General features: G+C 38.3%; 1 protein-coding gene across 10 annotated transcripts in view; it reads right to left on the reverse strand.

Annotated features, from left to right (window-relative positions):
* Nucleotides 1–14275, reverse strand: part of PIKFYVE (phosphoinositide kinase, FYVE-type zinc finger containing) — a 79418-nt gene that overhangs the window by 52207 nt on the left and 12936 nt on the right. For 4 of the 10 annotated variants that reach the window (XM_077771090.1, XM_077771057.1, XM_077771108.1 and 1 more), the window contains 7 exons: nucleotides 11096–11303; nucleotides 8666–8755; nucleotides 6079–6223; nucleotides 4181–4338; nucleotides 2882–2993; nucleotides 1809–1956; nucleotides 1098–1265 (listed from right to left, as the gene is read on the reverse strand). In XM_077771090.1, coding sequence (XP_077627216.1) covers nucleotides 1098–1265; nucleotides 1809–1956; nucleotides 2882–2993; nucleotides 4181–4338; nucleotides 6079–6223; nucleotides 8666–8755; nucleotides 11096–11303 — 1029 coding nt within the window. Of the gene's footprint in view, nucleotides 1–469; nucleotides 1266–1808; nucleotides 1957–2881; nucleotides 2994–4180; nucleotides 4339–6078; nucleotides 6224–8665; nucleotides 8756–11095; nucleotides 11304–14275 lie in introns of those variants that run through there. The other 6 variants (XM_077771098.1, XM_077771076.1, XM_077771065.1 and 3 more) reach the window with 4 other exon arrangements.

Here is a 14275-nt window from a genome sequence, read left to right on the forward strand (position 1 = left end):
GGCTCCAGGCTCTGAGCTGTCAGCACAGAGCCCAATGTGGGGCTCGAACCAAGGAACTGCAAGATCATGACCTGAGTTGAGGTCAGATGCTTAACCGACTGAGCCACTCGGGTGCCTCAAATTTGGCTTTTAATTATATCCAAAAGAGCAAACATCAACTTTAAAAAAGCATTTCATTTCTTAGGTACTGGTGCTAATGGATTTTAGCAATGATTTATCTTATTTTTCCTTTTATACCAAATGTCTTTTGGATATGCCCATTAATATTTTTGAGTCAGTAGAATAAATCCTCAAACAAGACAACTAAAAATAATGCAATCATTTTGTTCACTCAGAGAAGAAAACCTTTTTATAAATATGGCATATACATCACAAGCATTTTGTTTTGAGGTGGACACAAGAATGATATTTTATTTACTAACAAAGGAAAATAATAATAACCACGATATAACGTGGCCTGGAAGTACACGTGAGAGTATGATCAACACAATCCTTCCCTGCAAACAAATATCTGTGAGAAGCTTCATCAGTTAGAAACCATGGAAAAAATACAACGATATCAGGAAAGAAATTTGAATCTTCGGTCTGTTCTTTCCGTAATAAGCGTTTTAAAATCCAGTAGAAAGATGTTTCAGGATGTGTGAAAGTTTTCCCCCCAATATAGTTCAAGCACCTGAAAAGGTTTAGTGAAATGCTACGTTACTGGTTAATAGCATAAGCAAATAGGCTTTAATACGTTAAATGAGGAAAGAGAAATGAATAGAGCAGAACATCCATGTTATAAATGCCAAGAAATGCCACCTTGGAAGTTGCACATTATGCCAAAGGGAAGAGCAGTCAGATGTAGTTCCTTTAAGAGACTACAAGCTTTCAACTGTGTGTGGTGGTACTGAGGGAGAAAAGGAGAAATAAAAGGAACCAATCAAAAAAAAGTGTGGGGAGAGGGTATGGGGAAAATGAGAAAGGGTGGAACAAAACCCACACCAAGTCCCCTCCGCCGTGTGGGACCGACGAGGCCAGAAGGACAGGCTGGCGTGAGATCCTATGGCCCCGCTCTCCAGCCTGTGCTTGGATTCCGGACGGTGACCACCTCCTACCTTTTTGGTCGGCAGGGTGAGGGGGCACATGTGGGTACTTGGAGGGCTTCTTGATATGGAAGTTCACGTTGTCCAGCTCCACGTTCAGGCTGATGGAAGCGGCTGAGTCACTGTCCACTGTGGACTGGAAGCTGCTGACTGATGTGCGCTTGCTAGGACTGGCAGAAGCTTTTAGTGTCGGGGGGAGGGAAAAGAAATATAGGGAGAGGAGGGGAGTAAAAACGGGTTTCATCAGGGTATTGGAGGAAAGGAGAAAAATGTTTTTTTAATATACAAGCCCAATGTGCAATACCAAAATGGATACAGTATTTTCACGTACTTCTGGGTAGCCTTAATAAAATTTGAACACATTAAATATAAAATGAATTTTTTAATGGAGAAATATATTGGAGGTTCTGCAGAGAGAAAGTCTGATATCATAGTGAAGAGGTGAGAAAGTGGTCTGCTGCGGTATTATTAGCTCAGAGTTATTTTTAAGCTGCTGCAAACTAGAGACTATGGCAAAATCTGAAAACGCCAGTAGCCTAACAAGTTGGTTTCTTAAGAAAATACTGTATCTAGAACAAGGATTGCGATCAGATGTTTATGTTTAGTTGGAGCCAAAAAAACTTAAAGTAGGATTGTTTCAACTAAACAGACAAGACATTTGCTTTATCATACACACGCAGTAATGAGTCACAGAAATTAAAATGTTAGAAAGTTTAAACTCACTAGTCAAATTATCGTCACCTTCTTCAGCTATCTGTTCCGTGTCACTGTCATCAAACTTTATGTCTTTAAACCACGATGGCTCAGAGTGTCCTTCCACAGAATTCACGGAGTCACTGTCTGGAGAAGGGGTCTCGGAAAATTCCGTGCTCTGGGAAGATCAAGACAAGAGCCAAGTAATTCCCCTTCAATGGCAACACTGTGAGACTGTCACACTACAAATAAACACTAGCCCGATACTTCTACAAAGCTAACCACTGAATAAATTTACATAAAATTAAGCTAATAGAAACTAAGTTGCAAACCAACATTATGCTGACAATTCCACTCCTAAAATTAAAATTCTCATTAATCAGTAGATTTAGGCAGCACATTATGAGCAGAACATAATATACAGACTTTACAGTGTTTCATTTCATCCTTTTAAGTCCTGAGAGTGAACATGGCTTAGAATTTATTCGAATCCTGTGCCGACCCTAGGACACATTCTAGAAAGCAACTGTTAAATTTAAACAAATAACATCATACCATTGTCTTTTCTAAACTTTGAGTTTCCAATTTTAGTTCACAAAGGTACTACTAAACATGATATTCAACAAATTAACAGAAACCAACAGTGAAAGCTTATCTTTAAGAAGTTAAAAGTTCAATTTTAAATAATCTCCACCTCCCTAATCAAAATAAAAAGATACAGACACATCCACCATTTTACCATTGCTACACAATACAGCTAATGTGTCGAAATCTACCGCATTGGTGATACTAAATTTTTTCAACCATTTAGTTATATATACTCTCTTTTAGTCCTAAAACCACAGACATCATAAAACCAAAATCCATTCAAGGCAAATGACAAGCAACTGTAATACAAGGCCAAGCTTAAGTAAGTAAAGCCATACCGACTGAAAAGTGTCTGATTCCAACTGGTTTTTCATACCACTACTACCAAGTAAACAACAGGGAAAACGTGTTAAGAAAATGTATCTCTGGGTATTTCAACTACTTTTTATTCCCAATGATGAATAAAGACTTCACAAGCGAGCTATCGTCTGATTGGCGGGGACACGGGAAACTACCTGCAATGGTCTGTACAGCGCATACTCATCCCTGAAGAGCTGGTCATGATGACTGACACAGTCCAGCCACCGTCCATCGACCATGGCTTGTCCGATTGCTATAGCCTGTGCCCTGAATTAAGACCAACAAAAATAAAACTTTTAAAAATCAGGCTAATTTCACAGGTACAAGATGAGACACAAACTGAATTTTTTTCCATTCTCATCAGTTGAAATTTCAAATGGTCCATGGCTAGGTGAAGGGTAAAAGAAGCATGACCTGGAGCTAAATTAAAAGATTTTTGCAGGTACCAGAGTAAAGGAGAAACTGCTGGTAAGGCAGTCCTACCAAAAACTAATTTTAATTACAACAAACATGTACCAAGTGCTCAGTGCATGCATACCTTCTTATTACTAGAGTAAAAAGAAAGGGGGAAAAAAAAGAGAGAGAATAGGAAAATAGCATGGGTCCTGCCCTCAAGGAACTTACAGTCTTGGCAAGACTAGGATACCACATATTACAGACATATCTATGAAATATATACACACACATACATGAAATAGACACAACACATTGTATTTACATGGCATTTCACAATTTATGAAGCTCGTTAGCCCATATTATGAAATAATATCCTCAGGGCTTCTTCACAGAACCATATATTTTCCTCACATTGGAACTGAGAGGTCCAAGTCTCAAAGAGATTAAATAACCTGAGTTAAAGCACAAAACTAAAAGAAATATAGGCAAAACTGGAACCCAGAGTTCACTGCTAACCCTTTGACTCTCTTCCTACAGACTTGTCTCTTCCCAGGAAAGGAGCAGCAGCTAATCTAATCATGTAGAATAGCTTAGGGATGTGATACCCTGAAAGGCAACAGGACTGTCTCTTTTTCACAAATGTTTATGAGGCGACCGAGGCCACTACAGGCATGACTTACAGGCTCCATTCCCAAGATAGGTTGCAATGTCCAGATTCAGGAACAGTAGCAGAAGAATCCACTGTGTTCTTAATATCTAGCTACATTCCCCAATCCTGCTTAATCAGAGAGCTCTGTGTTTTGGGAATTACTACACACTTCTACTTTTAATAAATAAGATAAATTGTGACCCCATTTGGCTCCTTGCATCTGTTTGCTACTAGCTAAAAGCTGGAAGAGAGAAGGGGTGACTAATTAGCACCCTAAGCTCCAAATGCAGGAAACAAATAGCACCCTAATCACAAACCTTGCTCCCCTTACTTAATATCTCAATGCTATGGTCTCATTAAAAATAAATAAATAAATTATATCAAAAACTCTTTCTTAAGATCACATTACCTTGTAGCAATGTGCCCATTTCGGATTAACCAGTTGACTAATTCTTTTCCCACAATGCAGTTGGGATGCGTTCTCAGCCAGTACCGGTGATCCTGAAACTCCATTCCACTACTGTGATGGCAGATTTTCTTCCACAGATCCTTTAACTGAACACTGTCCTGAAATCACATTATCAGCAAATAATTACTCCTGAGAAGGATATGACACATCTTTGCAAATTCTCTCCTGTGATTTTTAGACTCATAAAAGGAAATTCAACTTAGATTTCTTTGTGCTAACTCACGATTTAATAAAAATGACATGTGCATGGAAACAACTTGAACTCAGCTCATCTAATTTCAAACATACCATTTTCTCTTAAAAACCACCATCCCTAATAAATCTTTTCAGTCAAGGGCACGTATGACCCATCTCCTAGTTATCTAAGTACAAAACAGCATATCGTCACTGGAAACAAGGCAAGGAAGAAGACACATCGTCAGTCACACCACTCTGTTTCCTGTAGCCTTCACTCTGCCAGCTTCTCACCATTCTCACCTATACCTAACTGCCTGCTGCACTTTCCTAAAGAAAGGCCTTCAGTGCATTCCTCCCTGCTCAAAATCACTTCCAAAGTTGCTCAGCACCTACAGATTCAAACTAAACTTGTAAAGGTTGAATTCATTATGTTCTACCGGGTAGCCTCAAGTAACTTCCATTCTCACTGCCCATAGGTTCCAACTTAATCTCTCCCCCAACCTCTCTCAACTAATAAATCCTACTTTGGTCCATGGAAAATGTCATGGTTGTTTTCACCTCTATACTCTGTCACAGCTTTAAATAAGATTTGTTTTGGGGCGCCTGGGTGGCTCAGTCAGCTGGGCATCTGACTTCGGCTCAGGTCATGATCTCAGGGTTCGTGGGTTCCAGCCTCGCGTCAGGCTTTGTGCTGACAGCTGGCTCAGAGCCTGGAGACTGTTTCAGATTCTGTGTCTCCCTCTGTCTCTGACCCTCCCTTGCTCACGCTGTCTCTGTCTCTCTCTCTCTCTCTCTCTCTCAGAAATAAATAAAACATTTTAAAAAATAAATAAATAAATAGGATTTGTTTTCCTTACTGCCTACCCAAATCCATTCCATCCTTCAAGGTCCAGGTCAAGCCCTTCAGTGTACAGCCTTTTCTGACTCCCTCACTACTAATGATCTTTCTATTTCTTATTATTAAAGTATTACTTGTTTTACTATTTAGGACCTGCCCATCAGCCTCATTTCTACGTTCTGAATTGTAAGCTTGAGAACCGAAGCCATTTTCATTTCTTTGACTCATTCCCAGTATTAAACACAGTTATCTTACACACAGATAAGTTCACTAAACAACTGATTATTATCTCACATAAACATACAGCAGTAAATGTACACAAAGCATTTCACATGTATACAAAGCATCTTCTAAAGTTTAAAACCAATCTGGGACCTAAACAAAAGTTGAGCTCCTATGACGTAGGCACCTGAATTCTGATCTTACCAGATGAATGGGGTAAAGCAAATATTAATGCAAATATACAAGCATGGAATGCCTGACCACTTTATTTCGTCTATTAACTTATATGCTGACTATTTGCAGGTTTCTTAGAAAGAAAACTCAGTGAGATAAACAATCTTTATGCTCAAACTAGCAACAGGTCAAAGATACTGGACCAGGGACACCTGGGTGGCTTAGTCGGTTAAGCGTCCGATTTTCGCTTAGGTCATGATCTCGCGGTTTGTGGGTTTGAGCCCCGCGTCGGGCTCTGTGCTGACTGCCAGCTCAGAGCCTGGAGCCTGTTTCAGTCTGACTCCCTCTCTCTCTGACCCTCCCCTGCTCACGCTGTCTCTCTCTCTCTCCTAGAAATAGAACATTTAAAAAAAAAAAGATACTGGACCAGTACCAGAAGAATTTTGCGTTCATCCTCAGTGGTCTCTGTCCTAATATACGTTCGGTTAGCCTGGGGACTGACAGATGTCTCATATGAAGACACCATGGGAGAACCAGATCGATCCAGTGACAGGTTAGTAATGCTGGCTGACCTGGAAATAAATACAAAAGGCGAAAACACAGTTGTAAATTCTTCATCAATAAATTAGTGAAAATTCTTTTTTTTTTTTTTTAAATAAATGCTTAGTTGCCAACATTAAGGGTACTTTTAAATGTACTTATGATGGCTATGTATGGTATTATCATTAGGAGAAGCTGAGAGACAAGTTATCTAAAAATTCTCCCTACTGTGTCTCCAACTTCTATGTTAGTTTAAAACTATTTCAGAGTAAGTTCAAAGGAAAGTCACTATAGAAAGATTACAGGAGAGCAATGGCAAATGTAGTTCATATATTAGTAATATTTCAAAGGAAACAAATACAAATTCTAGTTAAAATGATGAAAATTCGTGAGTGGGTTTTTTGTTTTGTTTGCTTTTTGATTTTTAGCTGACATATAAAAGAATCACAGACTAAATGCAGAAATAATCTTGCAGATTAGAGATAGGAAACTATGGCCTACAGGCCAAATAGTTTTTGTATAGCTGATAAACTAAGAGTATTCTTAGATGAACATCTATAATGTTCTGATAAGAGAAATTACTATGAACCCCACTAATCAAATGTTATCCCCCAAAAATAATTCCTTTATTAGTAGACCTGCATTGTTATCTTCAATTATATTTTGAATTTGATCAATTAAAAAATGAGTGAAAATCTGTTTCCTCTTATTATTATATTATTATTTACATAATATACTTAATTTTGTCTCTTGGGAAAGTGACTTGTAAGTAGAATATCAATAGCATCAAGCAAGCTTTTATTTATTAAAAAACTATAGCTAGAAATTTAGCTAGCTTCTACTCAGAAAAATTGAAACAAAATTTTAGCTTCTATGTAAAGGATAGAAAGGAAGGAGCATCTACAAGAAGTCAGGCACTATGTAACTCATTTAATCTGCACGACACACTATGAAGTAGGTACTACTAAATCCATTCTGCAGATCAAGAAATCAAGAACCAGAGATTAAGTGATTTATCTAAGGGAACTCAGCTAATAACAAGGCTGCCGTTCAAAACCGGTGTCAACTGAAAAACTGCTCTCCCCAGGACAAAGATAAAGACACTTTTAAAATAACTTAAGGGGTGGTGCACCTGGGTGGCTCAGGCGGTTAAGCCTCCCAGCTTTGGCTCAGGTCAAGCTCTCGTAATTCATGGATCGAGCTTCAGATCCTCTGTCTCCTCTCTCTACCCTTCCCCCGCTATGCTCTCTCTCTCCCTCTCTCAAAAATAAACAAACATCAAAAAAGATTTTTTTCCTCAGTTTTTTAAAACCTCAAACTCTCCAGTAGCTTCACATTTCACCCAGAGTAAATGACAAAGTCCTTACGCTTCACGGCAGAGACACTCTACTCCAGGTACACAGGGCCTTTTGTTACTCTTTGCCAGGTGTGCTCCTTCTGGGAATTTGCTGTTTCCGGTTTTCACGGTACATTCTTCTACAAAATGTGGACATGGCTCATTCCCTCACATCCTCAGGTTTTTGCTCAAATGTCACCTTCTCAGTGAGGTCTTCCCTGACCTCACTATTTAATATCCCAATCTCTACCCCTATGCCTTACTGCTTTTTTGTGCTTTCAGTTCTTGTCTGTTTGACTCTCTGCTGTATTGCACATACCTAGTTTGTAGGTAATTAATGATACTTGTTGAAAGAACAAATTAAAAGTACATTAAACCATGGTCATTCAGATGTCTAGTTCTCCAGGTTTATAACTACTTAGTCAACACTTACCCTTGTAAAAAAGAAAGCATTTTCAGTGAAGAGGTGTGAACATTAATAAGATCTAGTAAGGTGAAAAATGAGGAGGAAGTGTGCAGGTATAGAATGACTACGGCAACTATTTAAGGACTTGGGCTAAGAAGAAAAGAAACAATTAAGAATATAGGTACTAGAGATGAACCATAAAGGAGAAATTTTTGTTTGTTTTTAATAGGTGACCTGAGTTTGTTTAAATGCTAACAGTAAGAAGTCAGCAAACTGACTATTGATGTACAAACATCAATAGGATAATTAATAAACAATGAGCAGGGATGGGATCCAGAATACAAATGGAGAATTAGCTTGGTCAAGAGGTAGAAAAAAAAAAAGAGCTCTAAATGTAATCAAGTTGGTAAGTGGTTGTAAGAGTTAAGGAAGTGTCCATCTGTTCCCTCCTCTCTTCACTATATAATAGAAAATAAGGCCATCTGCTAAGCTAGAAGGAAGAGGAGGCTGTGGATTCCAAGATCTGAAGCCAGCGGGAATACTAGAGAAGAGACACTGAAGAGAATGCAAGCCAGAGCTAACTAGCAAAAGGGAAAACAACAGTTTAATTCAGCTTTTAGAGCTAAGAAAGTATAACAATCGATCTCACCCGTTTTCATCTGTTTGTTCTCATGACTGTGAAAGAACGAAAAATTCAAACACACAATACAGAGCTTTCATTTGGCAGCTTACCTATTTCGAGCAGGAGATTTCCCAGCATCTTCTTGAACAGATACAAGCCTTGTTGAAAGAGGAGTATTTGAGGAGTCTGGATGAATCAAACTATCAAGAAAGTAGAAAAATATGGAGAGGATTTGGGACAGTAACAAGCAAATCCAACTTCAATGAAGTGCTTTAACGTTTTTGTTTTTTTTTTTTAATATTTTTATTTATTTCTAGGAGAGAGAGAGACAGCATGAGCAGGGGAGGGTCAGAGAGAGAGGGAGATACAGACTCCGAAATAGGCTCCAGGCTCTGAACTGGCAGTCAGCACAGAGCCCGACGCGGGGCTCGAACCCACGAACCGCAAGATCATGACCTAAGCGAAAGTCAGACGCTTAACCGACTAAGCCACCCAGGCACCCCAATGCTTTAACATTTAAAAGCTAATTATGTGATGCCTGGGTGGCTCAGTAGGTTGGGCGTCCCACTTCGGCTCAGGTCATGATCTTGTGGTCCATGCATTGAGCCCCGCGTCAGACTCTGCTGACAGCTCAGAGCCTGGGCCTGCTTTGGATTCTGTCTGTCTGTCTGTCTGTCCGTCTCTCTCTTTCTCTCTCACTGCCCCTCCCCCACTCACGCTGTCTTCCCTTGTCTCAAAAATAAAGTTTTAAATAAAAGCTGATTGTTTTCCTCTGCAATGATGAGATTATGAGTCAGTTCTCTTTTCTTCTTTTAATTAAGATAGAAACTGTTTTTTACATTAAGTACATCAAATGCCAAAAGATTGGTAGTTTATTAAGTATATAGTACGCCCTTAAAATAATACATTGGTTGGATAGGCACTTCCAGCACTCCTTCATCCATCATATACACAAAATTGAAGTGACTTTGGGAGGAAATCCTGAATTCAAGTATTCTGAATTCAGTCACCATAACCCGCTGGAATAGCACTGCAGAACTGGACAAACATAGGTCCAATTGCAGGCTCTCCATCTGACTAGCTGTATGACCTTGGGTCCATCACTCAATCTCTCTGACCCTCAGCTTCTACATCTGTCAAAAGGAGAAAGTAATGCCTATCTCAGAGATACGAAAACTAAAAGAGAATGAACTTCAAACAATTAGCACAGAACTAAAATTATTCTACCTTTGACATCAATCCTACATCTCTCAGGAAGCTTTCAAAATCTAGCTTACTAGATAATACTTGCCAATTCTGGGCTCACACAATAGGGCCAGGTACAACTAAAAGGCATTACTAGCTAAAGTAATCAATAGCTGAGAATTCCTATACTTTTTATTTTATACCTTTTATTTTTTATACTTTTTCTATTAAATGTAGAATCAATCTTTAAAATTTATAAAATACATGTAACGTATAAAGAATCATGATGCCACAAATAACAATGCACCATTAGCACTGACTCTGAAATGCTTATATTTCCCCTACCCAATCCCTCTGGGCTCTCAAAGAAACTATGGTTTTAAATTTTGTATTTATCATTCTCTTCCTTTTCTTTTAAGTTTACCTCGTTTGGATACCTAGACAGTGTGGTTTTGTATATTCCTGAACTTCATAAATAATCACTGTTAAATCTGGGCCTTTCTTTTCTACTCCACATTATGTCCCTGAGATTCACACATGTAGAATGTAGCTATAACATAGTCATTCTTGACTTCTGTTTAACTTCTTTGGTTATATATTACCTTTGAGGGATGATTGATAAAATAACTTATAAATAAGAAAGAACCTAATTAAAACTCTAAGCTACTTGACATGGCCAGGTTTAGTGTTATACATAAGAATATGACTTAGCTAACAAAAAACAATCAGAAACTAATGAATCTAGGATTCATGGAAAAACATGAAATGTTCTTGAGGGAAGAAGAAAATCTAATTTAATTTACAAATATTATGAATAAAAATCTTAAAAGCATTCTCTTTCTCTAAGAAAGCTACATTAGAAATTAATCTCGGGGCACATCTGTCTGGGTGGTTGATTAAGCATCTGATTTCTGATCTCAGCTCAGGTCATGATCTCACAGTTCGGGACAATGCAGAGCCTACTTGGGAGTCTCTCTCTCTCTCCCTCTCTCAAAATAAATAAACAAACCTAAAAAAAAAGAAAAAGAAATTATTAATCCCAATAACTTCTGTTGCTTATTCAAGAAATATTATCAAGATCATATATACGCCATACACTATTCTCAGTGCCAGCAGATAGAAGAGTGAGCAAGAACGATATAAAGTCTCTCCTCTGGCAGAGCTTACGTTCTAATTAGTCAATATCATCACTATCCATAAACATTCCATGATCCTTCTGAAGAAAGCCAAAGAAAAAGGTGGGGAATTTGTAGGAAACAATTCAAAGAAGATAAATATTAACTGAAGGCACTCATAGGTCACAAGACCATCTGTAGCTCTCAAATATAAATAAAATTGTAGTTAAGTGATGGTACCTTTGCCAGGCAAAATCATCCTCTAAAAATATGTTGCGGCTGGCTTTTCTACTTCCAACAGGCGTTCGAGGTTCACTTGGATCAAGTACAGACACAGAAGAAGCTGAATCTGAAAGAGCATTCAAGTCTTCCCCAATGGAATTACTGTCTGTGGAATGAGCATAACTTAAGGCTATTTTTCTACAGTATGTGCAAGCTCGGAGGTCCCCTAGGAGGGAAAACAAAACAAGAAAATTAACTCAAAAGATAACAACAACAGGTACTTAACAGAACACATTAAATTCTTGGGTTAACAGTTACAAGTGACAGGAAAACACCTTCAAGTAAAGAGTATCAAAAAAGAGGTTTTAAAAATGCAAAATAATTTTGTTGGCTCATTTACATATTTTAAAAACCATCATTACGATAAATTCACCCACGCATCCATATTATTTTAAATAGTTATTAATGAGTTAGGAAAACAGCACTCAACGATACTAGAAAATCCTGTTTTTAAAAGAGTATTTTTCAAAAAAAATAAAAATAAAAGTTATTTTCCAAGATTCTAAAAGCGAAGTAAGGGGCAGTAGGTTCAAGGAAAAAAATTTTTCAAATAGAGTAAATAAACCAATACAAATGGAAACAACAGATTTTCCCTGGGCAAGAAAGGAGGAAAACGTTACAATGGTCTCCATTGTGAAGTCCTAAGAGTGGCCTCCACAAGAGGGCACCATTTTAAAAACAAACATAGAAAATGGGTTTACAAGCAGTATGGAATACATAGGGGAAACTATTACAGAAATTCTTATAGAGAATGTAGGATGGAAATGAAATATTCTTCAGAGGACAAATAACAAGGTTATTTAGTACTCTCATACACTGTAAGTTTTTTTAGAACACAGCCCTGCCCAAATAATTTTAAGTTTTCATTTCTACCCTATTTTTCTGTAACAATTATTCATATGATTCTGTAACAGTTTAGTGTACTAAGAAAAAGTCAGATAACTAAACTTCACAAATAACATGTTATTGAACAATTCTACCTAATTTTTTTTTTTTATAGGAAACTGAAGTGGAAAACTAAAGTGAAAAAAAATTTTCTTAAAAGCAATTATACTGTTTTTACCATAATTACTACCAAGTATAATAAATGGCATTTCAGGGGCGCCTGGGTGGTTCAGTCCATTAAGCGGCCTACTTCAGCTCAGGTCATGATCTCATGGTTTGTGAGTTCGAGCCCCGCATCAGGCTCTGTGCTGACAGCTCGGAGCCTGGAGCCTGCTTCAAATTCTGTGTCTCCCCTCCCTGTCCCCTCCCCTGCACGTGAGTGTGCTCTCTCTCTCTCTCTCTCTCAAAAATAAACATTAATAAATGGTGTTTATATTTTTTTCAAGACAACAACTATGTAGTGCTTAGTTTTGTTAAGTTATGCATATATTTTAAGCAAAATTAAATACCACTTATTGTATTAAAACTAAAGAAAAATATATCCACTGCAATCAGGACTCAAAAAAGTGACCTCCAGTCTGGGATAAATGAGAGTGTGAGGACATACCACCATCAGCTGACCAAAGTAGAACTGCAGTAAGGAAGTAAAATCACATCCTTGCAGAAAGGTCTTTAAGTTCCCACAACAAGGGCTGGTTTGTTTCTTACTCTAAGGAGAGTTCCCTTAACCAGTCAGCTATCAGAATAAAAATGATCAGACCAACACAGCCAAGCCTGAACATGAAAGTTTTCATTGCCTGAAGAATCTTTATCAGCAAGTGCCCATGAACACATGCCTGCGGTATGTGATGGGATACCAAGATGGATGAGACACAGCTCTGCCGCCAAAGAACTCAGTCCACTGAGGTGAAAGACACACATACAATGAAAAAGTTACATGACAGATACAGACATATTACTGCTACTACCACCAATAACTGCTTGATATGCATTCATCCCTTCCCATGTGCCATTCATTCTTCTAGGTACTTTACGTTTATTCACAACTACAACATACAATTGCGTCCAGCATGTATTATCTCATTTGCAATGGGTTAATTTTATGTGTCAACTTGGAGAGTTGTTTGGTCAAAGAGTAGTCTAGCTGTTGCTGTTAAGGGTTTTTGTAGATATGATTAACAGACACAATCTGTTGACATTAAGAAGATTATCCTCTATAAAGTGGGTAGGCCTCCTATCTTAGAAGACTTTTGTCAAATCAGCAGGTATAATGAGACAGGCTGGTTGCTCTTAACTGTACTAGACAAAGTGGGGGGATGGGTGAGGAGGAAGGATCATCTCAAGAATTCAAATTTCCAGGTCAAGAACTGTACAAATTACCTGGAAGTTCCTATGTCTTCCCTGAAAGAAATCATTACCTCCTATAGCAACAGAGTTGAAAATCAAACTAAGAGTTTCATCCTGCAAGTGGCTAAATTACAACACACACCAAATTATTAATCTTGTAGTATGACTGCTATTAAAATAAGGGCACTGATTAGGAAGGAATGGAATCCTGTAAGGTAGAATGGGGATATACGGAAAGATCCTGAGGACGCTGCGGACACTAAACCCCAAAATTCTTCTTTCAGAAGTCTCCTTTCTTAGCCTTTACACCCTGTCAGAGATTAACCCTGCTTTGCCTGAGAAATCCAAAATGGACTGAGTTTGCTACCTTACCAGACACTGCTTGCTCTCCTCAGGACCCATTCCCACTATCCACTTTGCTTCTAGAGTTATAACAAGACTCAAGTCCCCACAAGCCCTAAAATGTAAGGCGTAGTGTGACCCATGAGAAGGTGCACTACATTCTGAAAGAACTACATGATTTTTCTAACTTACAGAGACCAAAACCCAGGGAATAGGTGTGGGAACAGGTATCAAAGATACAGAATAGTGGAAAGAACATCTACTAGGACCGAGCTGATTTTGATACGAGCCCACTAAGCAAAGATTCTGGATTGAATATCATAGCTAGAGGGGAAAAAAAAAAAGGGGGGGGGTGGGAGACTCTAACAGTCTGGTTGATTGGTTGGCTGGCTGAAACATGGACCAAAAGTGGCCTATACTAAAGGAAGCTGAAAGGCCACAACTCCCCTGGTATATGATGAAGGAAGGGATCCAAAGAAATAGGAAGATGATAATGTTGAGAGAGGATTTGCCAAGTAAGACCTGCTCACTCACCCAGGAGGATCTGGAGCATATGCCTTTCAT

This window comes from Crocuta crocuta, unplaced genomic scaffold (genome assembly GCF_008692635.1).
Source record: "Crocuta crocuta isolate KB4526 unplaced genomic scaffold, BGI_CrCroc_1.0 scaffold160, whole genome shotgun sequence".
Taxonomy (NCBI): domain Eukaryota; kingdom Metazoa; phylum Chordata; class Mammalia; order Carnivora; family Hyaenidae; genus Crocuta; species Crocuta crocuta.